Source organism: Gallus gallus, chromosome 1, assembly GCF_016699485.2.
Source record: "Gallus gallus isolate bGalGal1 chromosome 1, bGalGal1.mat.broiler.GRCg7b, whole genome shotgun sequence".
NCBI lineage: Eukaryota > Metazoa > Chordata > Aves > Galliformes > Phasianidae > Gallus > Gallus gallus.
In genome coordinates, this window is record NC_052532.1 from 57,356,536 (window position 1) to 57,381,382 (window position 24,847).

The window sequence follows — 24,847 nt, forward strand, 5'->3', positions numbered from 1 at the left end:
TAGTTTCAGTTCTATTTTTAATATCTGAAGGAAATTAAGTCACAGCAATATGACGTATGCCAAACCTCCCCAGAGGTCTTCACTGCAGACACGTGTTAGAAATGAAGTGGAAGCTAAAAGGCATAGAGGTTGGGAGTCACTTTTATACTATGGGTGTTAATCTGAAAACAAAACCCTTCCTTGGGAAAAAAAGAAAAGAAAAGAAAAGAAAAGCCATCAAAATTGGCAGTATAACCAACAGTGTTTTCCCCTGTAGAAAAGCGTTCCAAGTCATGAAAAGCAAGATGGGCAGCAACTGTTTGGAAACAGATCACGAGAACATAATCCACTTAAGTTCATACCAATGAACTGTGCAATAAATCTTGTGAGGCCTCTGATCCCACATCTCACTGAAACCTCTGAATCCACAGCAAGCAAAACTACCCCTTTGCTGCAGATAGCCTTCGAGAAAAAATGTCAACCTCCTTCCTTGCAGAGGGACACAATCCATAAGGAGTCTACTTGGGGAACACTTGCTTCACTTGTTTTAAGAAGAATTAGCAGGTGAGACATCAGAGGTTCAGGTTCTATCTCATTGTATAAAATGCTATGGTAAATGTGTAACACCAGCTACAGTTTGCATTTCTACAAACTGCAGAAAGGCTCCAAGGTGCTGAAGTCTCTTATGGTAGAGGGAGCAACTAAGTAGCTGTAATGATAGTTCATGAAAGAACAGTTAGTTTAAAGCTGATGCTACTACTGGCTAAAGAATTTTGGACAAAGTACTGTGTCACACCTGCAACCCATAGTCCCATTCTTGGAGTATGCATGGCAAAAGGATTACCCTTCACAGGCATAGACTTTCTGGAGGAAACCTCTGGCCCTGTATAAACTGAATCCTGCTCTTTCCCCAGCAAAAGAATGAGAAAACGCTGGTCTGCCCAGGTAGAACAAGACCTGCTGTTAGCCACTGCTTCCAGGCAGTTAGCAACACCGAACTCCAGGGGAACCTCCTGTAAGCCTTAAAGTCATTACAACTGGAAGGTCACATACTGCTGTCTGTCTCATACTGAAAGACAAGGACAGAGGAGGCAGTGCTGAAGGCTGCTTGACAAAGGAGGAGTGGCAGGCAGTGTTGAAACAAAGGAGTGGCAAGTACTATCCACTACAAAGGAAGAGCTAGTGACATTAGTTAGGGCATACTTCTTCAAGGTAGTCCTGCCCAGCATCATCTGAACTGAGGCTGGAGAGCATAGCGAGTGCAAGGCGGCTCAGTGGTGTTGGACCCTCTTCAATGTGAGGACATCTTGCTGGTTTGAAGATATTAACCTAAAGCAGCAGGTTCAGTACAACTGAAAACCAGAGGAAGTGGAAGGAGGGATGAAGTAGAGATAGTGCTCTTTTCCAGCGGTGAGACAGGCAGGTATAGTCTTATAGACTGTTTGTACCTTAAATGCTGGAAATGAAACAGTACCACCCTGGTAAGCAAAGTCATAAGATCCTGTAGCACCCCCTTATCCCAAATTTGTTTCAGCCATTGATGAGGAAGGGTGGCTTTCTTCCACTTCAGCTGCTAAAAGTTGGGCGAGGAGCATTTAAAGGAGTCCCAGTCTTCATCATTTGTTTAACTGTCCTCACCTGTAAACGTGGGACAGAAGATGTTTTATGATACTAGTACACTAAGAGCCTGTGCTGAAGCTCTCTTCAGTCAAGTGGAAGAGGGAATGACAGTAGGATTTTCCAGTCAAGTCTTGAGAGCTCAGCGGCAGCATTTCACATCGGTCCCCATCAGACAAAGTGCTTTCCTGAAGTCTTCAGCCCTCATGCATCCAGAGTAGGCCAAAACCTAGCTCACTGGCACCAGTGAGGGTTGGTGCAGAGATGCCACTGGTCCTATCTAAACAAAACAAAAAACACAAGTGAAGAAGAACAGGAGATGGAAACAAACAAACAAAAAACCTGGAGTGGGTACTCCTTGGGAAAATCAAAGGGGTAAAAATAGAATCACATTTTCTTTTAAATTATAAATACTTTCCATATAAAGTTATTAAATAAAATGAGATCCATCCAGTGGCCGTGGTGAGTTCCAGTGATGCTCCTAAGCAATGTCTGATAGTCTTTAAAAAGTGATTTTTGCTCCCCGTTTCTCTTCCTCTTGGTTTAAGTGCAGCAGGGGTTGTCAATGACTAGCATAACATCAATGCCGTACACTTCCAGTAGGTCCATAAGGAAACTTCGATCCCCCTGGGGGTCCAGGCCCATGCCTCGTGCGTGGTCAGCTGTCAGGGTCTTGTCCTGGCTGGCTGACACCTCCATCAGTGTCTGAAATATGCGGTTGTTCTGCTCCATAAAAAACCTATAGGATAAAGTCAGCTGAGATGATGGCAGTGAAGCCCCAAAGGACAGCACATTTACCAAACAGGCAACAGAGCACCAAAACTGTGTTTAGGCCCTTGTAATCCTACATCCCGCTATCCCTGTGATACTGTAGTAGTTTCTATCCACCCTACAACAAAGGGTGGAATAAACAAAAGCAGTGACTTTTAATTTACAGTGATGCTTCTATCTGGCTGATTTACAGTAGCCATTTGCTTCTTCAGAAGAAAGCCACGTTGTAAGCTAACATGTACTTTGTGATAACTAAGCAGGTACATCACACCTATATCTCCCAGAGAGCAAAAGAGGAAACAACGTTTTTATCCATCTAGCGTGCCAATGAGTAAATAATTCTCCATTATTGGAGGAGAACACAGCAGTAAGAGCTACTTCTTACCTAGCGCTTCCCTAGGAATAGGCAAGGCTTTGCAAGAACAGTTCCAACTACACCTGTGCAGCACAACGCTAAATTCTGCCCTGATGGTCTAACAAACACATTTTCATCCTATAACTTCTCAGCAGCTGCTGAGACAGTGACACAGTAGCAACAGGCAGTGAAAAGCTTCAGAGGTGTTACAGGTGCGGTTTTCATCTAATTCTCTAACTCCCACTCTACACCCAGCTCTGGTTCCTCTGTTTCCCACTTACAGAGCCTGCTACACCAATAGGCTGATCCTCCACGCTTGGGTCTTACCTCTGCACTGTACCTTCCCCACAGATGTTGGTGCTTTCCCAAGCCAAATGTTTCTGGCATGAGAAGTCGTATGGTGTTACGTTTTCAGAACTGGGAGGGGATTCTTGCATTTCTGATTACGTTTTAAAAATTTCCTTTTCCCTTCTAGCATTTAAGAAACCTCAGTGGAGACAAAGATGGCTGCCTTTGGCTTCTCAAATTGCAAGGAAGATGATCTGAAGAATAAGAACCAGTTTGGCTCTTGGATTCCACATGGAACACGGAATTACATTGACCATGGTGTTTTATAATACGCTAAGCTAGCACATGAAATCAGTGAAATGTGTTCCTTAATCCCAACAGCGACCAACTAAGCATTAAGAGTAGCCACTCACAAGATGAAAAGATCCTCTTCACAGGAGTTACAGTCCTCACCCACCTCTTGAGAATACATTAACATCTGCCTGAGAGAAGGGAGACAGATTAAATGCATATACCTCCAGTGAACCCGAAAGCATTACGAGCAGACAGTTAACACTGAAGACTTCACATCTGTTTCTTGGAGACAGTCCAGTTAGCATCACTGCCCCAATATCTGAGGCAGCAGGGTAGTCTTTATAAGGCATTGGGCTAGAAGTCATGGCATAAGGGTAATATATTCACTTCTGCTACTGATCAGTAACACACTGCAACCTCTGCTTCTCCTCCTGCCTTCTGTCTGCTTCACCGGTTCACTGGTGGAGTGATTATACGTATGCAGAGTACCCAGGGACTCTCATACTAGTCAGCTGCAGTGGAACCAGAGTCTCAGGTGAGCTGAAGCAGTAGAAAACTTGAGTAACATTAAGACATCCTACATCACATTCCTGTCAGAACCAGGACCACTCAGATCTCTGTTATTACCTCTGGTCATTAAGCCGTCGGTATTTCTCCTTGTCAGCACTGTTTATTTTCAGGAGCGGTTGCAGATGCTCATGGTGTGTTTTCACATTCTGGTTGTCTACATAGACATCATAGAGATTCCTTTTCTCCTCAAAGATCTTTTCTGTGGTACCTGCCAAAATCAGACGGGATTTTTCAGAACAGCATATTGCTTTCCCTGCAGACCAACTGCTCTCTCCTGCTTTTGTAGATAGTTAATCCTAGCATGTCTTATTTCTCAACAGTTTGAATCTACAGCCTGGTATCTCGAAATATTTTGCAGCCTGAAATTAAAAAAAAAGGTCTGCCTAATCCATCATACTTACAGGCCACATATGATACCTCTGTCTTCAGCATTTCTATGTCTGCCACATTCACATAGAAGAATGGTTTGGATTCTGGGACAGTTCCTCCAAGACCAGGTAGAGAAACGTTGGCAAGGCAACAGCAGCAGTACACTGCAGACGAGAGAAGTAAGTGCTGAGATGCTTTCAGTATTCCCTGCAAGGGCATTATGAACCCTGCTTACTCAGTTCTCCCACGTGCTCTTATGTAAACAGTGGTTAGAGCATTGAAACGCCCCTGGACACCAGAAAATCTCAAGTGGGAACATCCTATTTTGGATAGGAAATAATCAGTTCTCCCACCGGAATCCCATGTTCCATATTCCACAAATTCATTTGGCAGTCTTATTTTCCTCTGTTTGATAATGCCATGTATGCCCTTAGCCCAGAGGCCTGAAGGAAAGTGTTTTGTAAAAAAATAGATACGTTCAAGGCAAACTTTATCCCCCGCAAAGAATGGCTGTGATGGATTTTTAAGACCCGCGTGACGTCTCTCCCCTCAGTACCCACAGGCAATTTGGCAGCTCTTTAGCCTACTGTATAGCTCTGTGGTGTCCCTGGAAACATACCTCTATAGCAGACAACTCCAACCGGGGGTGGTGAAAATATCAATATGCGCTTGCGCAGCAGGGCAAACTTCCAGAGGACAAGAATCTGCTCACCAAAGAATTTGATGAACTGAGACATACAGCCAGCAGGGTGTGTGATCTGCAGGTGGAGGGAAAGGGAAGAAAACAGCTTAGAGGTGACACAGGGACACATGCACAGATGCTAAGTCTAAGTGTGGGAGCAAGACCAGCACACGGCAACGACAGAGAACTGCAGCTTGTAATAGCCCAAGTCAGTGTCATCTAAAACAGCCTACAAAGTGCTGGAGTGACTTCTTACATAAAGAAGTACAGACACCAGTAAAGAGCAGCAGCACAGTGCACGTTCCCGCAAGCCTCAGAGCCCCTGCCTCACCTTCATCTCAGGGTACATGTATCTGTGGATGGACGGCAGCCAGTGGACCGGCTGCTGGGAGGTGGTGGTGCCCTTACTATCAGGGAGAACACCTTTCTTGTCATCATAGAATGCCTCCAGATGGGAGTAGTGCCCTGGCATCTCCAGCTGGTGTCTGGAAGAGAAACGAAAGAGATCTGTAGTGTCTCCAAACTATTTATTCAATGCCTTGCCCTCAGCCAGTATCTCTTTTGGAAGTAGCAAAGGATCCCCGCGTGCCTCAGTTGCACAGACAATCTAGAAGGGCATACGCTCCTGTGTATGAGGAGTAACACCAGCTTTCTGTGCAATGAACAAGCAGGATTGAAGCAGACAGATTTATGCATAGGACTGATCCTTTCTCAGGTAGAATCAGCTTTCCTTTCTACCAAACCCATTTGCCTGACCAGGCCCACTGAACACAGCTGAGGCAAACGCTGAGCCAGAATCACAGTGACAGCTTAGAAGCCTCTTGTGAGCTCTCAGTAAAATAGTTTTCAGAAGGACAAGAGAGAAACTTGTCCTTTCATAACTTCTTGTCCTCTCCCCTAACAGTTATGTCCCCACAGTGCTTCAGAAGTAGGGTTTGGATAGCATTCGATAGCCTGCTAGCAGTGAAGAGACTGCTGCTAAATCAGTTCCTTCATCCCTTCTCTGTTGTGAATTGTTCCCTCTCCCTGGTGAGCCAGTCATTCAGCAAAGTTATAACTCAGCATTCCACTCGAGTTCTCACACATCTAAGACCGCCCTCCACTGAGGCAATGCTGCCAGGTGGGGAGCAGCCAGTTCCATACCCAAGGAAACTCACCTGACCTGGTTCTCCAGGAAGTGCATGTACCTATAAAGCAGGGTGTAAGAAGGAGACAGAATCCCCACAGACTTCATACGGGCACCACGCTCTAACTCACTCTCCACAGGCATGTTGGCAAAGCAGGCCAGGCCAAAACAGAGCCCTTTCCGGAAGTAACTGGGGACAAACATTTCACAGAAGAGTTAATGTTAAAAGAAGGGAAGGGAATGAAAGAAAGGTATCCTACCAGCACAAATACTGATTTTTGGAACACAGTTCCTTCTTTATGAAAACCCCTGAAATCCCACTATGTTATCTGAAGGGTTGAGAGCTGGCCCTCAACAGGACTGGACCATGGAAGGGTGGAGTTTCTAGTGCTTCTGCCACCAGCACCCCTACCAGCCACATCGCAGCATGGCAGCAAGGAGGGAAAGACCAGTAGAGATGCAAGACCCAATCAACACAGTGCTGTTCTTAGGAAGAAGAGCCTGGGATGCATGAGGCTGTGAGCAGAATCTAGCTGCTTAGTCATATTTTGGGTGCCAGCATATGGGAGCACACTCCAGCTGAGTGCAAGTCTACATGCCTTTGAGAAAGTTACAGTTACTCTTGACCAAGAGGAACAGTAATAGTGCAATTCATTGCAAAACACTGCTGTATTGCAGCAGTGGGCTAGTAAAAGTGTGAGAATGCAGAACTACCCATCAGTCTTTCCAGCGATGGAAGAAACCAGGGGTGAAGAAAGTGACTGAGGACTGTTTATCACAGTTAAAGGATCCAAAAGTGTGGACAGAACTAAGAACCATAGAATTTCTAAGTTCTGATTCTGCAAACTTCTTCCTATTTTACTTCTGCCATTCTCTCTCCTTCACCACAGGTCTCTGCTGACTATCTGAACGTTTGCAATGCAGTATGATTTGCCCAATAAGCATTAAAATTTGCACACCCCTGAGAAGCTGGCTGACCTCCACAGCCACAGCTGTCACGCAGCAGATCCCATACAGCCAGCTGGTGCTGGATATGATACTGAGTGTATCTGAACAGTATCTGGCTTAGTGCAGCACAGGTCAGCAGCACAGCAGTGCAGGAATTTAACTTCATTGGTAGTATTTTTCTTGCATGTTGTGAGTTAAGAATGGCAATGTAGATGTAGAGCCAAGAGAAGGAAGAAGTAACCCAGCTCAGGCATACTCACATGAAGTCTGACTGGATTTTGTGGGACCCACTTGCCATGGATTTGAATTCCACGCCTTCCAAATCAATATCTTGAGGTAAACACCACTCCACCATGTTACCTGCATATAAGCACATTTATTTGGGTGAACGCAGACATGGTGCTCATTAGTGAAAGGTCAACACCAGCAGTAGGCAGCTGTTGCTTTTACATCAGATCTATGCTGGTAACGCTGAAGTAACACTGCTCCTGAACTCCGTCTGTCCTGGACAGAGGCTGAGATGCTGTACTCCACTCTACTGTATCTCTTGCAAACTTCACTTTTTGCAGCACAACACCCAGGTATTAGAGAACTGTTTTGGAACCTAGTGCTATTTTGTGTGTTTATCCTTTATGTGCTTTATCACAGAGCAGCTACCACTCTACCTCGACAGGTACTCTCATAGTGGACAAGCCATAATATTGATACAGAAAGAACCCTAAATGTAGACTGCTGCTCCATAAGATGAGTTTATGTGATAGTTCACAACATCAGTATCTTCCTGTGGCTATGCAGAATAGGACTGCTCAAAGAGGAGCCCCTACCTAAGCCAGCATCCTGATCATCACTACTACCTAGAATTCTTTTTCTTTAGGGTAGGAGGAGATCCAGGCACTGCATGTTTGTACATGCAACAGTAACCAAACAAAAAAAAAAAAGCTCACAGGTTACACATTAGATCAAGATTAGCACACCAATGTCACCTGACAACCCAGCCAGACAGCATGCAGTTGTTCAGTGGAAAGGGCCACCTGAGGAGCCCAGTCCTGCCTGGAACAGATGGTATCAGAGAAGTCGTAACAGGTCCCTAGAGCAGACCAAGACCTGTCCTGCCATGGTAGTCACCATGGATAAAAATGGGCCCTTCTCAGGCTTTCCCATTACAGCCCTTCAGAGCCTACCTTGCTCACCTGGACACTCTTACTGCAACAACATGTGCTCTAGGTTCAGCCACTGGTAGTTGAAACATGAATTTGAAATAATGTACCGTAGTTTTAAAAAAAGCAACAAAGGAACCAAATGTTACTCACTTTAAAGCAGTGGCACAGGCACGCATGGGGACAAGCATCCCCCCCACATAGACACTGCATAATTTGGAAGGGCCCTACGCTTAGCCAAGGTTGTTAGAAATAGAGGCCTCAGATTTAAATATCTCTGAGACCCATCTCCTGTGTTATTACTCATACTGCATAAGTACATGCATGCAAATTCGCATTGAGTTGAGCTGTTGACATTTAAATAGGCTATTTTTTTTTTTCCCCCCCACTGATATTGTATTCAGCAGACCTCCCCCAGCCCTGCCTGGCAAGGGCTTCAAAAAACAACAGCGTCGCACCAGGAGAGATGTGGTACCCAGGCTCTGCCAGCCCACAGGCACACAGCTCCCCATGGGCCGGCTGAGCCATGCAGCTCGTGCCATCCCGTGCTCTGCCGCAACGCGCCTTCGCCTTTAACAAGAGTGAAAGGCTGGCAGAGGGAAGCGGTGACATCATGCCACTGCACGGTCCCCTGTAGGTTTTGCATATTATATATAGATGTTGGCTTTTGTTCTGTGGGGGTTTTGTTTTTTAAAGGCACAGGACCCTTCCTTGACAGAGTAAGGGAATGACTATTGCCTCCTAACCACGAGGCTGTGGTTACAGCTAGATCCTCTTTTAAGGCTCGTACCGCAGAGCATCACACTCATCAGCTCCATATTAATGTATCAACAAGCAAGAGAGCACCATGGAGCAAAGGAAAGTAACTTTGTTTAGTTTATCAGAAGCTCTGCTGTCTGCCAGGTACGGAGGTGTTGGTGTGGACACGGCTCAGACAACCTCTGCGCTGCAATGCTAAGGAAGGAAAAGGCGTCTTGAGCAGATTCTTATCTGCTGCGTACACACAGGACCTATTGCATGTCACGTAGCTATTTGTCCTGGGCTCTGTCGCTACAGGCTGACATCAACAGCCCACACCTGCACTCCTGGCAGTTCCTCACACTGCCGTGCCCTATGAATGTACAGGCGACGTGGCAGCCGGAGAGCCAACACGGAGATAAAAAGACTTGAAGTCAGTCTGGTGAAACAGAGCAAACAAAGAACGCGGCAGCAACTGCCAGCCTGCATGAGAAACAGGAGGAGGGAGGAGAGCCACGCTGTAGAAAAACAGGAAGCATTTGCCTTCCTCTGCATACGGCAGCTCTCGCCCGTGCAGGAAACTTTCCAGAGTGAGAGCTGAGCTGGAGAGAGGTTTTGCCAGGAGACGAATGTGGAGATCTTGCGGGAGCTCTACCAGCACCAGGTCGGTCAGCAACAGCACTCTCAGTTGCTGGCATGCAAAGTTAAGGATGTTCTTCCACTTCTGCTCTTCTTTTCTTCCCCCTCACCAATGACAGCAGCACCTGATGGCTGCAGTAAAGTCACCACCTGGCCGTCCTCACCGGTAGATGTTTCCCAAGGTCTTCAGGGTGCTGGTCCATGCACTGCTCCTGTGTTGTACTGGGACAGGAGCTGCACCAGGTGAGACCTCACTGTGCTATGGCTCAGTTTCCCATGTGGAGGAAATGCGGGACAGAAAATCAGAACATTTACATGCTTACTGGTGGGGAACTGATTCCTTCTCTCACTTCTCCTTTATGTTTCCCATTACTCCCATCACCCACGAAGCCAACAGGCTGTGCAGGACCTCCACAAAGTTGACTGTTATCTCCATCACAGAAAGAGGGCTAAGAAGCTTCAGCCTCTTTCCCAGTATTCCAGAAGAGTGAAAGTGGCATTGAATTCACTTCACCTTTTTTTTAATCTCCCTCTTAAAGCAAAATTTATTGTCCTGTTTCCTTTTCTTACCTACCCAAGGCAAATATGAGTGTAGGAGAGCATGTGGAGCCTAATGCCAAGTAGGTCACACCTACCGGATATGTCCCAGCAGCTGCCCAAGGTAATCTTGGGTCTTCCATTACTGCCCGCCCCAGAGAACAAAGGCACTGGGAAGTTCAGCAGCCTCACAGAAGCACCTTTTGACTGCACTCTTTGAGGGGCCGTGTTGGCACAGACCAGGTGCTCACGCTTTTTCAGGTGTCAGAACATTCTCAACTCTTTACTCCCTTAAGGAGAGGGCTGCTACGGAGCAGGGAGCGAAGAGAAGGCGGCACAGTCAGCTCCTGGCCTGCCACCATTCTGCTCTCCTTGTAACAGCCATGAGGTCTCCGTCAGGTCCCACAGGTCCACCGTGCTGTAAGTGGGGAGAGCACTGCTGGTGCTGCCTCTGACTTCTGGGTTCGGAACATAAAGGGTCCCAGGGACACTGGAATCATATTAGCAAGTTGGCATCCCCATAACCTACCCCTGTGAACCCAGGACGTGCACTTGCCAGAAATACCAAGCTTGTGGTCCTTGAGCACTTTCAAAATTAGGAGGGAAGCTGCTAGAGCCTTTATTAGTGCAGTCACCACATGCTCCTTCTACAGGAGAAGATCCCTCATGCTACTGCTCGCCTGTATTTGAGCAGACACTGCCAGGAGTTCTGCCTTTCACGTGCCCGAGCAGACTTCCACAGGAGGGCTGCTGTGCTTTTCCTAGGCAGCACCAGCCTGGTTTCTGGCTCAGCCACAGTATGGATGATCTCCTTCAAGTCACACGCAGGGCGCAGGTACCCTTATGCACATTACAGAAGTCCCTTGCACAAGCTGACATGGTTGACCAGAAATTCCTCTTTCCAACGCCAGCAAGCTCCTCTCGCTGCAGTTCTGAGAGTTTTGTTCTGGGTCTCCATCCTCCGTGGGGCAGTTTGCCTGTGAAGCTGACCTCTCAATGAGCTCCTCACCTGCTACTCCTTGTGTTCAGCACCAGCACTGCACGGCAGCGGCACACCGACCCTCCCTGGACACAGCAGCCTGTTCCTGGGCCAGTGACACCACACAAACTGCACATCAGACGTGAGAAGAGCTGTTGCCCAACTCTCCCTGGACTCCGTTCAAAGCAACAGCTGGCCCAGACAAACTCCTGAGAAAGCCAAGCTTTCTGCCAACCAGGAAACCTCCCCAATTCATAGAAGGCATATGCTGTCAGATTGAGAGCAACCTGCTGCCGCCATCCGCACTCCGCTGTGTTTTGGGTACTTATGGGAAACACCTCCCTCCCCATCTCCAGTTGGAAAGGCGACAGCCAACCTCGTTCAGCTTTTGGCGAGTCCCAAGCTTGTGACCTCCAGACTCTCCCTGTGGCAGCACAGAATGGGTGACGTTTTGAGAGCCCTCGGCTGTCCCAGGGCACAGCAGCCACAGGTTGGCATCCCGGGGCTCCATTCTCCGCACTGCTTCTGGGGGCTGCAGCTCCGGGTAGGGTCAGCATTCACTTTCAGGGCCTCCTCTGAGCTCGGCCCCTCCGTCAACAAAACAACACAAAACCAAAACAAACCAGCATGCTTTACATCAGAATTATTTTGCCAGGAATTTCTTATGCGTCTGTCGACAGAAAAAAAAAAAAAGAAAGAAAGAAAAAAAAAACCACCGTGTTTCCATGCCGGGCTGTGGGTGCGTGGCTGTGCCTCCCACGCTGCTCCCAAACTTCCTACCGGCCCCGGGCCGTGCCCCACTCCTGCCAACATCCCAGGGCCGCCGTCGGGCGCAGCCTCCGGCCGCACATCAGCCGCCCGCGCTTACGGACGCGCGAAGGCAGCGCGGCTCCGCCGGCGGCCCCCGGCAGCCCCCCGGCGACGGGGGATGCTCCGGGCCGCCATCTCCCCCATCGACCCGCCGCGCCCGCCCGCGCTCACCCGTGCGGGGGTCGAAGGTGACCACGAAGACGGCCACGATCTGGTCCTCCTCCGCCTCCGCCCGCGGCGGCCCCGCCGCCTCCTCCTCGCAGCCCCACGGCGCAGCGCTCCAGCCGCCGCCGAGCCGCCGCCCGCCGACGCCGCCCGCTTCGGCCGCGGGCGGCGGCGCGGACACAGCCGGGCCCTCGGCCCAGAAGAGGAGCGGCGCCTCGTCCGCCCGCTCCACCATGGCCGCGCCGAGCCCAGCCGAGCAGCGCCGGCCGCCGGCGGGGGGCGGCTCCGGGGCGGGGCGCTGTGGGACACTCCCCCACCGCCGGGGGTGGGCGGTGCTCCGTGCGGCCGGACGGGCTGTCGCGAAGGCCCCGCTCCCTTGCGGAGAGCGGGATCTCTGGGGCTGGCGATGCTGGTGATACGTGCATGTGTCTATATGTGCTATGTGAAACGTGTTGTAGAGGAACAGGCAGAAGCAGTTGTGGGTGCCCCATCCTTGGAGACGTCCAAGGCCAGGCCCTGGGCAGTCTGATCCTCTGGGTGGGCCTTAAGGTCCCCTCCAACCCGAGCCAATCTGTGGCTCTCTGAGTTCAGCTCAAGACAGAAACACGGGGACACCAACACGCCCAAGGCACCCGCAGCAGCCAGCCTCAGCAGTGTAATTACCACCCTCGTTACGCTACCACCATTAAACATCATTAAGTTTAGCTCATTTCCCTGGGAGTTTCTGATTAATTGGATTACCCAATTAAGCAGGCCACAATGAAAGAGAAAGCATTGCCATAAAAGCTTTAACTGCCCAACTTTTTGCCTGCTGAGCAGCTCCAAAGGTTCAACACGCCATTAAGGATCTGACGATGCAGCGCCACCAGCATTTCTTTTTCTGAAGCATCCTTGTCCATTGGCTGTGAGCTGTGGCTCAGCCAGTGCCAGCACGGGCACAGCAAAGTCACCTGGCAGAGCCCTGAGCGGCTGTGGGTGGTGGTTGGCAGATGGAGGTATCTGCAGCAGATGATGGACAAGGAAGGAAACCAAGAGCCCTGCACAACGCTTCGGTGCTGCATGAAGGGTTTTAAAGAAAAGCCAAATTCTGCTCGTATCCGCACACGTTGCTCTCACCGCATTGGCAGTGCCAAGCTGTGCTTTGAGGCATGTTTGTCTGCGGGTTGCTGCTGACAGCTCGCTTCCCCCTCTCTGTGCAGAGTTTAAAAGCAAAGGTCCTCTGCTTTTGTACTTCACTGAAGTTAACAGGTCCTGGTCTCAGGGAATGTGGCCATGGGAGGAGGAAAAGGTCTTCCTCTGATGAAGCTCTAAGAGTCATAGAATCATAGAATCCTTAGAGTTGGAAGGAACCTTTAAAGGCCATCTACTCGAACTCCCCTGCAATGAACGGGGACACCACAGGTAGGTCAGGGTGCCCAGGGCCTTATCCAGCCTCACCCTAAAAGTCTTCAGGGACAGAGCATCAACAACATCACTAGGTGACCCATTCCAGTGCACCACCCTCTCTGTAAAAGACTTTTTCCTTATATCTAACCTAGATCTCCCCTCTTTGAGCTTGACGCCATGGAACACGAACCAAGATCATGTCTCTCTATCTTTGAGCAGTCCCTCCGGATAAACAAGAAGTAAAAACAGTGGCTTTTAGTTAGATGTGAAATGAGGCTTTCTCACACTCAGGTTGACATTCCTTCTTGGGGTAACGGATCCCCGTAGCCCCTGGCAATAACAAAATGCAAAAATGCAAAAAATCAGATAAAATGTTTGTGAGGGGCAGTGGGCACAGCACTGAGCACCTGGCACGTCCTCCTCACAGCAGGTGAACGGCCTGCCACAGCCTTAGCGGGCAGCTTCAAAGACCTGAATGCCCTCAGTTCTGACTAACAGGCCAGGTACAAGGGCAGGCTGACCTCAGCTTGACGTGTCCCTTTGTTTTCTGGTGGGAACCCTCCTCAGCCTGTGCACTGGGAAGCACGTGCCCCTAACAACCCCCCATCTCTTCTGGGCCGTGACCACTTCCAACTTCTGCGTGGCCTTCCAGCAGCTCTCCCTGATGCTAGAAGGCTTCTCGGACCTTGTTCCCAGTCCATTAAAGCTCACTCTGGTTCCTCTTCGAAGCACAGGCTCACAGAGGTGGCAGGTGATGAGCTTTACACACAAATGCCACCTTTGTCCTTTACTCACTGAGCTATAGTGGATAACCTGCACGTGCCATTGGCATTGGCCACCCCCTCCTCTCCCAGGGTACACACATGGAACCTTGAGACAGGAACCCACATGCAGGCCTGTGTATTGTCCCTCACAGTCTACCACATTAAAATTTAGGCTGCTAACCTCTCTGTGCAGGCTGTAATGCTTTCCATCCTAACACACGTCTAAATGCAAGAAGATAAATTGAGACCTAAAAAAGAGGAAGCACCGGACCCATCCGTGGCAGATCCGGCATTTATGTAAGCAAAGCCCACAGAGGCTCCATCTCTGGTGGGATTAACATAAAGCAGCCTGGCTGTCAGCAAACATCACCTCCTTGCAAAGCTGAAGGAGAGAAGAGTGTGCAGAAGCAAAGGGATGACTCAGAGCAGAGTTGGCTGCAGGCACAGCATTCAGGTCCATAGCAAAACCCCAGCCAGCAGCACAGGCAGCCCTGCACAGGTGCTGCTGAGTTCCAGCTGCTTCCCATTAGTGATGGTCCTGAGGTGTGGGGTGGTTATAAATGTGCTGGGGTGGGAGAGGGGCCATTTGTAGGGTGGCTGGTGGCTTCTTGGGGATCCCTCTGCTTTTACAGCTGTATGTAAAGGGAGTAGTGTTTTGTGGTTGAGAAGTTTAGAAGTGAGAAAGGTGAAGGGAGGGCTGTAGTGCCTTGTTCTGGGGGGTCTGGTGATTTGGTCTTTGTGATGGAGTGGTGGGTGAAGTTCTCCTTGAGGCTCACTGGGAAAGGCAGTGACTTCTGACTGTATCTGACTTGTAGCAACAAAGTGAAAGCCCTATCTGTTACAGTTATGTGAGAAGTAGCTGGATAGGGTTATATGTGGGGATTGGGGGAAATTCCTTTATTGATGCAATTAAATGCCAGTTTTGTGTGCTCCATGCCCCTGTGTGTAAAGGGCTAGGGGAATAGGCATGGGGAATAAGGCTGTTCAGGTGGCCTAGGTGAGGAAGAGGGCAGCTAACCTGCCTATGTAAGTAATGCTGTCTTTCTCTCCTGCTCTTTTTCCTCCACCAGGCAGGCCAGGGTCCGCTCTATCAGCTCTATTTTATATGGTGAAATGGATGACTGGGAGAACAATGACTTCATCCAGAGGCTGGATTTTTCCAGCTGTGGAGAAGAGGGTGAAGACAGAAGCATTAATGAGGAGGACACACTGAGTTCCAGCCCAATCAAGCACTGTGACTTCCAGAAGTGGAACAGCCCTCTCCCTGCAACTCCTCACAGGAAGCTCAGTGAGATTTTCCTGAGCAGGACCAAATCGTGGGTGAGCCCTACCCTGAAGTCCTCCCCAGGTGTGAGCAGGACCCATGGCAATGCAGAGACACCACTGCACATCACTTGGAAGAAGCTGCAGCTCTGTGACACCCCCCACACTCCCAAGGTAACGGTGTGTGTCTCTGTGTCTGGGCAGACAGGGGCTGTGGCATCACTGGGGCACTGCTGTGTGTGCAATATGGGAGATCTGCTGCTAGCTCTGTGGGAAGTAGTATTTTTTTGTGTGTAAATCCTTGTTGGCCTTCTACTCTTCCATTAGAAATTGGGCCCGTAGGCTCCTTAACTGATTATTTTCTAAGTATGAATAGAAACCTGTGTGTGGGAGCAGGTTCCTTGACAGTTTCCAAGTTGTTGTTGGAATTAATTAATTGGTACTGATTCAGTCTGAGTTAAAAAAAAAAAAAAAGAAAAAAAGAAAAAACAGAAAAAAAAAAAAAACAAACCAAGCAGCCATTTGTCTTGTTTGTTGGGCCCCTCCTGCTCTGTGTAATGGACTGGACACATGTAGCATCCCTGTAGGCAGTGTGCACAGTACTCTCAGAAGGATAAATGTATCTCTTTGAGGTGCTACTTATGCAGGGGCAACCTGGAGGCAAGCAGCTGCCCCCACTGTCTGTTCTGTTCAGCCCATTTTTGGATACAAGTGGGTTTTCTCTCGATGAGAAAGTTGGAAATAATGCTTCTGCTGGGGCGTACTTTGTCTGGTGGAGCTGGAAGCCTTTCTGCCAGCTTGTTGTTCATTGATGCTGCTTCTCTGTGCATGGAACTGAGCTGCCCAGGGGATGTGGGGAAGGCAGAGCTTTGTTCACAGGGTAACAGGTCGACATGTGCTTGTGAAGGAAGATCTACCTGTCTTCCTCTGCACCACTCTTCTCACTTTACCTACAGGTCCAGCTTCTTGAGAGAATGCCCCCAGCCCCCTATTTTCTTTGAAACTTCTCATATGAAATACAGTGCAACAGATGCTGTCCTCTGTAAGCATGAGTGTAGACTCAAAGGCAGTTTATGTGTTCCTAGGTAACTTCTGTTGTGTGCACTGGCTTCTAGCATTCAAGATTTGCAATGCCATGTAGCTCTTGCAGGCCTCACAGTGCTCCTGCTCTGTTGATACATTGCTCTTTGCTGTAGTAGCACACAGATATCAGTCCCTTTAGTACTTCTGAGCTACAACTGGATTCCTAGCCACCAAAGGATTTTGGTTTGTCTCCCTTCAGAAACCTGATAATGTGGATAGATGGATGGCCCTAAGACCACATGTGACTGACCATGTGGCCATAATGGCTCAGAGCAGTGCCCTGCCTCTTCTAAAGGGAAGTGATTCTAAAGGGCCTTGCTCCAACAATTTCTTGCAATGGTCCTTTAAGAAATCTTCCTGAATCTCACACCAGAATAGGTGAGAGGCCTAGTATCACCTTCCAGACCAGATGCACTGCTGCTGGTAATGCTGGGTGTTTTTAGTGTGTGTGCTCCTGTATTCAGCACCACCGTTGGCTGGATGCTTCAAGACATGTTTGTAGCCTCTTAACAGCGATTGCACCAAATCAGCAGGTTTTGTTTCTTTGTATTCTGGGGAAAATGTCTTTGTTTCTCAGTATGCTACAAAAGACAGGTTCTGAAGGGCCTAAATCTGCATGCAGAGGTGGCTGGCAGTGTTGATCATGGAACATTTGAAAGAAAAAGTGTAAGAGCAGAGCCACATTTGCACACAGAGGAGCACTGAGGCTCTAGGTAGACTGCATGGCAGAGTAGGCAGACAATTACATTTTTATGAACTTACTCAGTCCTCAAAACTACTACAGCTAATTATGATAACAGCGAATGTTAGCAGCTACTCTCAGATGATGTTACTGGAGACAAGTCTGTCTGGTATTGAAATAGAGCCCTAGTAGAGCAGTTGTTAACTGCATGCATGCGACAGCAGGCTGCAATGGTATTTTATATTCCCTTCTTGATTTGTGGCTAAACTAAAATGTAGCCACAAGCCTACAGATCTTCAGGTTGCTGGATAAGTAGTACTTGCCCATACATTGCCTTTACCAAGTGCTTCTCTTAGGCCAGGGTTTTAGATAGGTAGACTGAAACCTAGTGGCCTGTCTTTTGTGGAAAGGTGAACTAAAGATCCTGAAGTTGTGAAATTGTAGTTTTTCTCCTCAAGGGAAACAGTTTTCTGGTCACCTTGCCAGCAGCCATATCTAAATATTTCTAATAACTTTCCCATAGTGATGCTGCTTACCACTGGGAACTGGAAGGGAACTTGGGTGGTGCCCCATCTCACTTTCCTGACAAACCTGTCCTGACCAAACTGATGCAACAGTCCAGGCTAGGCAGAACTAGGTCTTGTGTTAATGCAACTATGGTGCAATTTCTGTTCCTCTTGAGCTTGTAGAAATGGCTGTGCAGCCTAAAGAGCAGCAAATGGCCTGAAAAAGTTTAGTGAAGAACTCAACACTTCATGGAAGAAAACTTAGGACTTGTTGTAGGGTTTTAGTGATTTAACTAATCTAAGAAAGGGACCAGAGTTTCCTTTGATTTATAGGACAGCACTGTTTTTATTCTGACTTTGTGGCAACAAAAATATCTTGCTGGCTCATCTACTGCTCTTTCTTCCCTTGATACAGAGCCTGTTATCAAAGACAGCTTTTCCTTCACCTGGGGCAAAGGTCCCACCCAAAGGCTTCAGACATCTGAGATTTACTCCTGGTGCTGACTTGGACGACTCTACCCAAGCTTCTCTTGTCAACATCAATCCCTTTACACCAGAGTCATACCGACAAATGCTCTTTCTTCCTAATGGCAAGAGGAAAGCCAGAGAGATGTAAGTGAATTGCTTAGTAAGTAAATAACAGCTGGGGAGGAGTTACTTTCAACAAGACAAGTAATGAAGGATACATTTTTAGTACCCAGGCTTATTTGCTAACAATGAATTACTCATTTCAGTAATATATATTCAGTGATACATGTAGGCTTTCCTAAACTTCTGTTACAGAAGGAATCCTGATCTAAGAGGCCAGGTAAAACAGGAGCTACTTACCAAGGTGAGTGCCTCTGCATAATCCTCCCTCAATGTGATCATAAGATGCTTACCAAGTCTTGGTGCTTGGTGAAACTTGCTCAACTATTGGGCTTTAAGTTACTGTGTGACAGAGGATGGATGGGTACCTGTAATAGAATAATTCTGAGCTGAATGTCTGATGTTAACATTTGAAATAGCAAATTTGGAAATGATTCCTCAAGGAGACTTGTGCCAAAGCAGATCTGAAACTTACACAAGTAATCCTAAAACTCATCCATTTTGGTCAGTAGGTCATGCAATGGTTTGGACTCCTTGGGGGGGAGAGTAATTACTGTATTCCTATATTACTGAATTACTCTAAATAGTGACTGTACCTATGTGGTTTGAAGGAGCAGGTGTGTTGCTGTAGCTATGAATCAGTGTACTGAGCATCATTGGATAGGAATGTAATATAGTTTCTATATTGCAAATAGTATATAGACCTGCACAGGATGATCTGAGTGATTCTGATGTGGATGAGTATTGAAGGCTGAACTTCAACTGCAGTAGTTGCAGTGGCAAACTCCTGAAATGAGGCAGCAAATTCTTGAATGTCCCTCAGTAGGCAGATGTCTTTCTGTAGGTCTTGTCAGATAAGTCAAGATGATACTTCTAATTTTAGAATACCCCAAGCAGTGTTTCATGCTGGTTAGCAAACTTGGCCACCTTGCACAATCGTTTTGTGAGAAAGCTGATGTACAGAGAAAGGACTCTGCTGTGAGACCAGCAGATCTGAAAAGAGCCTGGCTCCCACTGTGACTTAAGTGACAATATCAGTAAATGCAGTGCTACCTAGATTCATGGCCCTGTATGACTTTGCTATATCAAGTCTGGAAAAACGAGTTTTGACCAGCTGAAAATCCCACTCTGACCAGTGCATGAATTTGGCTCTAATGAGGCCAGCTGTGATTAAGTGTTAATCTGGCTCTCCACCGTAGCTTTGGTGATGCTCGAAAATGAGCTTGGCATACCCTAGTTGAGCCTCTCCTGGCTGATGCCCTTTGCTCTCCTTCTGTGGCTGGTCTTTGGGGTGGTCAGGAGAGGTGTGGAAAAAGTATTTGAACTTCTTGGCCACCCTACCAAGGGATTTCTTGTTCAGCTGGGCTGTCTGTGCACTTTTGGGTCCTTCTGAAGACTTCACTATACGTTTCCTATATCTGTGGGCCAGCAGACACTGTCTTAAAGCATAAAACCAAAATTTGCTGGAAAACCTCTGTGGCAGGGTGTGTTGGCTGGCTACGTGGGGCAAGGGGCAAGGTTGAGTGTGCCCCCTGGCCAACTGGCAGAGCTGGGTCCTGCTATCCTTACTTCTCCACTTCTCATCTTTGCTGGCTTCTGGAAAGGATGTCAAGTCTAAATCAAATCTGTATTCAAGTGAGGTAGAAGTCTCAGTTTTCCTGAGCAGCACCTTTGCACAAGAAATACCTGGTTATTTTGTTCACTGTAACTGTGAAATACTTAGGCTTGCTTGAAGAATAATGATACCCTCTAGTCGAGAGAACTGGTATTGCAGAAAACCCATTGCAGGTATAATATGCAGCTGTAGCTTCTCTAGGATGTGGTATTTGGGACTGTTTCTTCAGAAGAAAGTCTCAATTTGTTTCAGTACAACACATTATTCCTGTATTCATTTTAATCATAACTAAAACAAAATTGTGTACTAGAAGCTATATTAGCTCAGGAAATAAATATATAGCTGCCTTACAAAATTTGGCCTGCTGTGGAAAGCTGCTGTTTCATATGGGCCACATCTTTCTGGCTGGGGGACCAACTGCTCCCCTTAAGATCATGCTGCAGTCTAGCAGGAATCACAGCAGTGGTTTATGTGGAAAGTAATGTGCAACAAGAGTCTCTGTCCCTGTAAGGGATGTAGAGGGATACAGGAAAATCACTTAGTCCAGTCTCTTGTTCACTTAATGCTCCACTACTTCTTTCTTTACTTATCTCTCCTGCTGGTAGACATCACTCTACAAGCGGTATCAGCATCTTCTATTTCTCTGCTGACTTACTGTAACAATAATGTTCCAGCTGCTCTGCAGGCTTTGATCCCTTGGTGGAGAAGAGGCTCTTGGTGAGGAAATAGCTGGGAATACAAACACTCAGATCTACTAAAGTACAGTTAGTCAACAGTTGTTGCTCCAAACCCAATGGCAGACTGAGTTGGTGCAGAATGTCCTTGCTGCAAGCAACTTTGACTGCCAGTGTGAAGCAGGTTTTATGTAGCTGGGGTAGCACCAATTTCTCCTGAGCTCCAAATAGTCAATAGCTCTCATCTTAAACCCAAGCTCAGAACATGAGTGATGGATACAGTAGTGCTGGACTTCTATGTATCAAGGCTGGTAACAAGCCTTGTCAAGTCTGCAGTAGCTGAGCAAAAGGCAAATACTCCTTCTGCAGTTCTTCTCTGTTTTCCTCCATCTGTTGTGGATGTAGGAACTGGACAGAGCTGCCAAGAGAAGGGATGTGATGGTAGTAAGCCAAGGCACATACAGCCAACTAAACTGTTTCCTTAGTACTTAGCTGCAATTTCTAACCCTATGATTAGAATAAACAAATCTTGACTGAGCTGGACCAAGATGGCCTTTGTTAGGTGGCCAGAAAGACTACAAAATCTTGAAGTGGAAGATAGCAGTTGAAGGGCTGCATGCATGTGGAGAGAGCTCAGGATGGGAAAGGGAGCAAAATGGGTATTTTGTATGGATGAATGATTCACGGCTCTAAAAACATCACATGTATCTGAGTCTTTCAACTCATACTGCTGTCTCTGCTGTATTTATGACCTTCTAGAGATGTCCTCTGAAAGACAGCAATATGGTTTCCCGCTACCAGAAGGAATTCCTGGAACTAGAGAGGATTGGTGTAGGGGAATTTGGTTCTGTCTACAAGTGTATCAAGCGCCTTGATGGATGTGTTTATGCCATCAAACGCTCCAAGAGGCCTCTGGCAGGATCCTCAGATGAGTGAGTGTGCTAGCTGAAATGATGGACATGTTGGGAGGTGTGATGGGGAAGGAGGGAGTGTGAATCTAAAGGTATCTAAGGAGTGGTGGGAGCAAAAGCTGGCTGCTGTTTAAATAAGTGGTGGGAGGGTGAAGAAAGATACCATTTTAGGGCAAATGAATACAAATGTCTAAGAGAAGCCACATGCAGTATAACGTGATAAGAAGCTTACCCAAACTTCTCATGCCCCATGCAGCCAGTCTGTATTTAAAACTGTTAAACAGCTTACTTGTGGTATTGACCTTCCTCACAGCCTATTTGGATTCATATTGACCACCTAGTGTTATTCTGCATCCTGATGTGCTGAAGCAATGTCTTTAAAAGTACCTTTTCCACTTTAACAGAAGACTTGTTCAGTGGTACTTGTATTGGCAGCTGTTTGACAAGCTTGAGGTACTCCTGAATATCCACTTTAAGGCTTTGCTTCAGCAGCTGTGAGTCAGTCCATCTGCCAAAATCCCCAAGTCCAAAACATCTCTGCTTTCCCTCTCCCAAGTCAGGCTACCAACCAGAACTCATTTTATGGTCCCACACAGTACCCTGACACCCTGTCACCAATAACTTTTCTGTGCATGCTTCTCTAGGCAGCTGGCATTGCGTGAGGTTTATGCTCATGCAGTCCTTGGACACCACCCCCATGTTGTGCGCTACTACTCAGCATGGGCAGAAGATGATCACATGATTATACAAAATGAACATTGTAATGGTAAGAGCTGGGGTATTTTAAAGGCAGAGATGTTGGGTGGGTGCAGGTGAGATGAACGTATCTTATGTTAACATCTTGGGTAGGAGAAAGGGCTCAACAGCCTTAGGGGAATGGAACTAAGTAACGGGTTGAACTGTTCACTCATGATGTAGGCAGGGTAGAACTCTCATGTGGATTTGCCCTGGACGTATATTTGGCTAGGAGATGCTGGAAAAGATGCTCCTGGCTCACAGAAGAGCTGTGAATGCCGGTGTGTAGTTCTCCTTGTTCAAATGCTACCTCAGGCTGAGAGCGATAAGTGGTGATGGCTGTTTAGAGTAGTAATTGTAAATCTGGTGCAGGTAGCAGTTAAACATGTGGACCAGTGTCTTCTAGTGGCTGAAAAGCTGAGACTAAAGGAGAAGTGGTGAAAGTAAAGATCATGGGAGAGAGGCAATGATATTTTCCTCGTCTTGTGAAATGGCCAATCAACATTAACAGCCACAACTTATCTGCTTTGTTGTCAAATGTTGCATTCTTCAATCACATCTGCCTCTTGGAACTTAACTTCCTTGCTTTAAACACGCTGCTCCGTGGAGTCTTTGAACCTCAGACTGACTGTTTTCCTCTAGGTGGGAGTCTCCAAGATGTGCTTCTGGAAAATGCAAAGCGTGGCCAGTATTTTCCTGAAGCAAAGCTGAAAGAAATCTTGTTACAAGTCTCCATGGGACTAAAATACATCCACAACTCTGGCCTTGTGCACTTGGATATTAAACCTAGTAAGTGTAGCACTCTTCCTCTGCCCTCTGAGAACTGCCTTTTCCATGCTCTGTGACCCTGCTGGCAGACTTCTTACAGTGCCTTAAAGGGAAGAGGATTTTGCTCTGGAAAGTGAATGTGCCCTGTGGATTTTTAAACTTTCCACCACTGCTGCTGTGACTCTGAACCTTCCGCAATAGTTGGTATCATTTGACTCGTCTTGTGATCTTCATAATTCATGGGAATAGCTTCCACTACTGGAGGAGCTAGTAGGGCTGCAAAGGACGAAGACTTCCTTATTTGCTACTGTTTTGTTGTACAATGCTTGATCTTTGAGAGAGCTGGAGTGAGAAGTGAATATTTGTTCTGTACCTCCCCCAAGGGATTAAATTTCTGCAAAAATAGTAAAAAAAAAAAAAATCTACTTTGTGCAGCTGAGCATGGGCATATCCATGGCAGGGTTCCCTCCACAGTCATGTGGTTAGATCCTCATAGTGGATGCTTTGTCCTGCTGAAATCCTGTTGCTAGCATGGGGAGCAGAAGGGAGGGGCAGAAAAGGTGATGACAATGGGTAATTCTATCCATAAGATGAAACAGTTTTCTGTTTCTGATTGGGCAGGAAGCATATTCATATCTTGGTCTGCAAAGCATATATAGCTTTACAGATGGGCTTTCTACAGAATTGTCTGGCTGTTCAACTGATAGTTGCTAAACTTCACTTGTCTTGCAGGTAATATCTTCATCTGTCACAAGCTGGTAGTTGAGGGCCAAGCTGGACAGGAAGAGAGTGACAGTGATGATGAGTTCTCTTCTGGTGTGATGTATAAGATTGGTAGGTTTCAGCTCGCTTTACAACTACCTTACGTTTAAGGTTGCCCACTTCTGCTTGATATTGCTCTGTCCTGGTTGCTAAAGGGGTTTCTATACAGAACTGACAGCATCATCCTGAATAACTCTTGCACTCACCAGAATTAATTCCTCTAAAGCGACAAGCTTGTTTTCCCTGCCCAGATTTCTGTTTAGAAGCAGGCTTCCTTTCTTTTGCTGCTTTTGGTAGCTGTGGTACCTTCTGGAAAGCAGGATTTTATTGGTCTACTTCAGTTTGCTCTTAGTCATTCTTTTTTGTTTGGTTGGTTTTCAGGTGACCTTGGCCACGTGACATCAATAGCAAACCCTCAAGTGGAGGAAGGAGACAGACGGTTTTTAGCCAATGAGATTTTGCAGGAGGTAACAGTTGCTGATGGGGTGGCTAGGTGAACAAGGTAGTGAGCAAGTAGAGAGAGAGCAACAGCAGTGAAGGCAAGGGATGTGCCAGTATAATGACTTACCTCCTTTTTTCCTGCATCAGGTCTGGCTGTGAAATTGGCCAAGTTAACTTAATTGGGAAAAAAAGTGTTGTCCTAACACTGTCCTAGTGTTGGGTGTTGTCCTAACATACTTCATATTGCTTCAGAAGCAAGTTTGGATTATTGCAACTATTTTAGCTGCTAGGGATAAGTTGGACAAACTTTCAGAGTCCATTTCATGTTACATATCCAGTTGAAGTGAATCTGCTGGATGTGACTACTGATGAATATTTGCACCTGCACAAATGCTTTGTACACTGAACACTGATCAGGCAGTGTGGAGAGGTGGGAGGCACTGCTGGGGGGATTACTGATGTCTTCTTCTGAAACCTGCATTAGTTCTGCCACTCTGGCCACTGAACAAAAAGGAAATCAGTTTGCTATAACCAGCTTAGATGTGTTGACCAGCTCAGGTATTCAAGAGACAGGACGACAAACCTAACTGGGGGTGGTGAAGGCTGTATCATGTATTTGTTCAGCTGCTGCTTTTTGAGCTGATA

The 24,847-nt window shown here is 47.2% G+C and overlaps 2 protein-coding genes across 8 annotated transcripts in view; one reads left to right on the forward strand and one right to left on the reverse strand.

Moving 5' to 3' along the window:
- DENND11 (DENN domain containing 11) overlaps positions 1-24,847 on the reverse strand; it is a 27,962-nt gene continuing 3,115 nt past the window's right edge. The window contains exons 2-11 of one of the 6 annotated variants that reach the window (XM_046904154.1): positions 18,537-18,664; positions 12,031-18,292; positions 7,260-7,359; positions 6,083-6,241; positions 5,257-5,410; positions 4,863-5,001; positions 4,276-4,407; positions 3,932-4,082; positions 3,424-3,492; positions 1-2,335 (exon numbers count right to left, since the gene is read on the reverse strand). In XM_046904154.1, coding sequence (XP_046760110.1) covers positions 2,140-2,335; positions 3,424-3,492; positions 3,932-4,082; positions 4,276-4,407; positions 4,863-5,001; positions 5,257-5,410; positions 6,083-6,241; positions 7,260-7,359; positions 12,031-12,259 — 1,329 coding nt within the window. In that variant the 5' untranslated portion in view covers positions 12,260-18,292; positions 18,537-18,664 and the 3' untranslated portion in view covers positions 1-2,139. Of the gene's footprint in view, positions 2,336-3,423; positions 3,493-3,931; positions 4,083-4,275; positions 4,408-4,862; positions 5,002-5,256; positions 5,411-6,082; positions 6,242-7,259; positions 7,360-12,030; positions 18,293-18,536; positions 21,004-24,847 lie in introns of all 6 variants that reach the window. The other 5 variants (XM_046904151.1, XM_046904149.1, XM_046904159.1 and 2 more) reach the window with 5 other exon arrangements.
- WEE2 (WEE2 oocyte meiosis inhibiting kinase) overlaps positions 12,375-24,847 on the forward strand; it is a 15,071-nt gene continuing 2,598 nt past the window's right edge. The window contains exons 1-9 of one of the 2 annotated variants that reach the window (XM_046942924.1): positions 14,763-14,808; positions 15,245-15,611; positions 18,124-18,320; positions 18,492-18,540; positions 21,345-21,517; positions 22,141-22,262; positions 22,874-23,020; positions 23,732-23,833; positions 24,143-24,228. In XM_046942924.1, coding sequence (XP_046798880.1) covers positions 15,288-15,611; positions 18,124-18,320; positions 18,492-18,540; positions 21,345-21,517; positions 22,141-22,262; positions 22,874-23,020; positions 23,732-23,833; positions 24,143-24,228 — 1,200 coding nt within the window. In that variant the 5' untranslated portion in view covers positions 14,763-14,808; positions 15,245-15,287. Of the gene's footprint in view, positions 15,612-18,123; positions 18,321-18,491; positions 18,541-21,344; positions 21,518-22,140; positions 22,263-22,873; positions 23,021-23,731; positions 23,834-24,142; positions 24,229-24,847 lie in introns of both variants that reach the window. The other variant, NM_001396616.1, reaches the window with a different exon arrangement.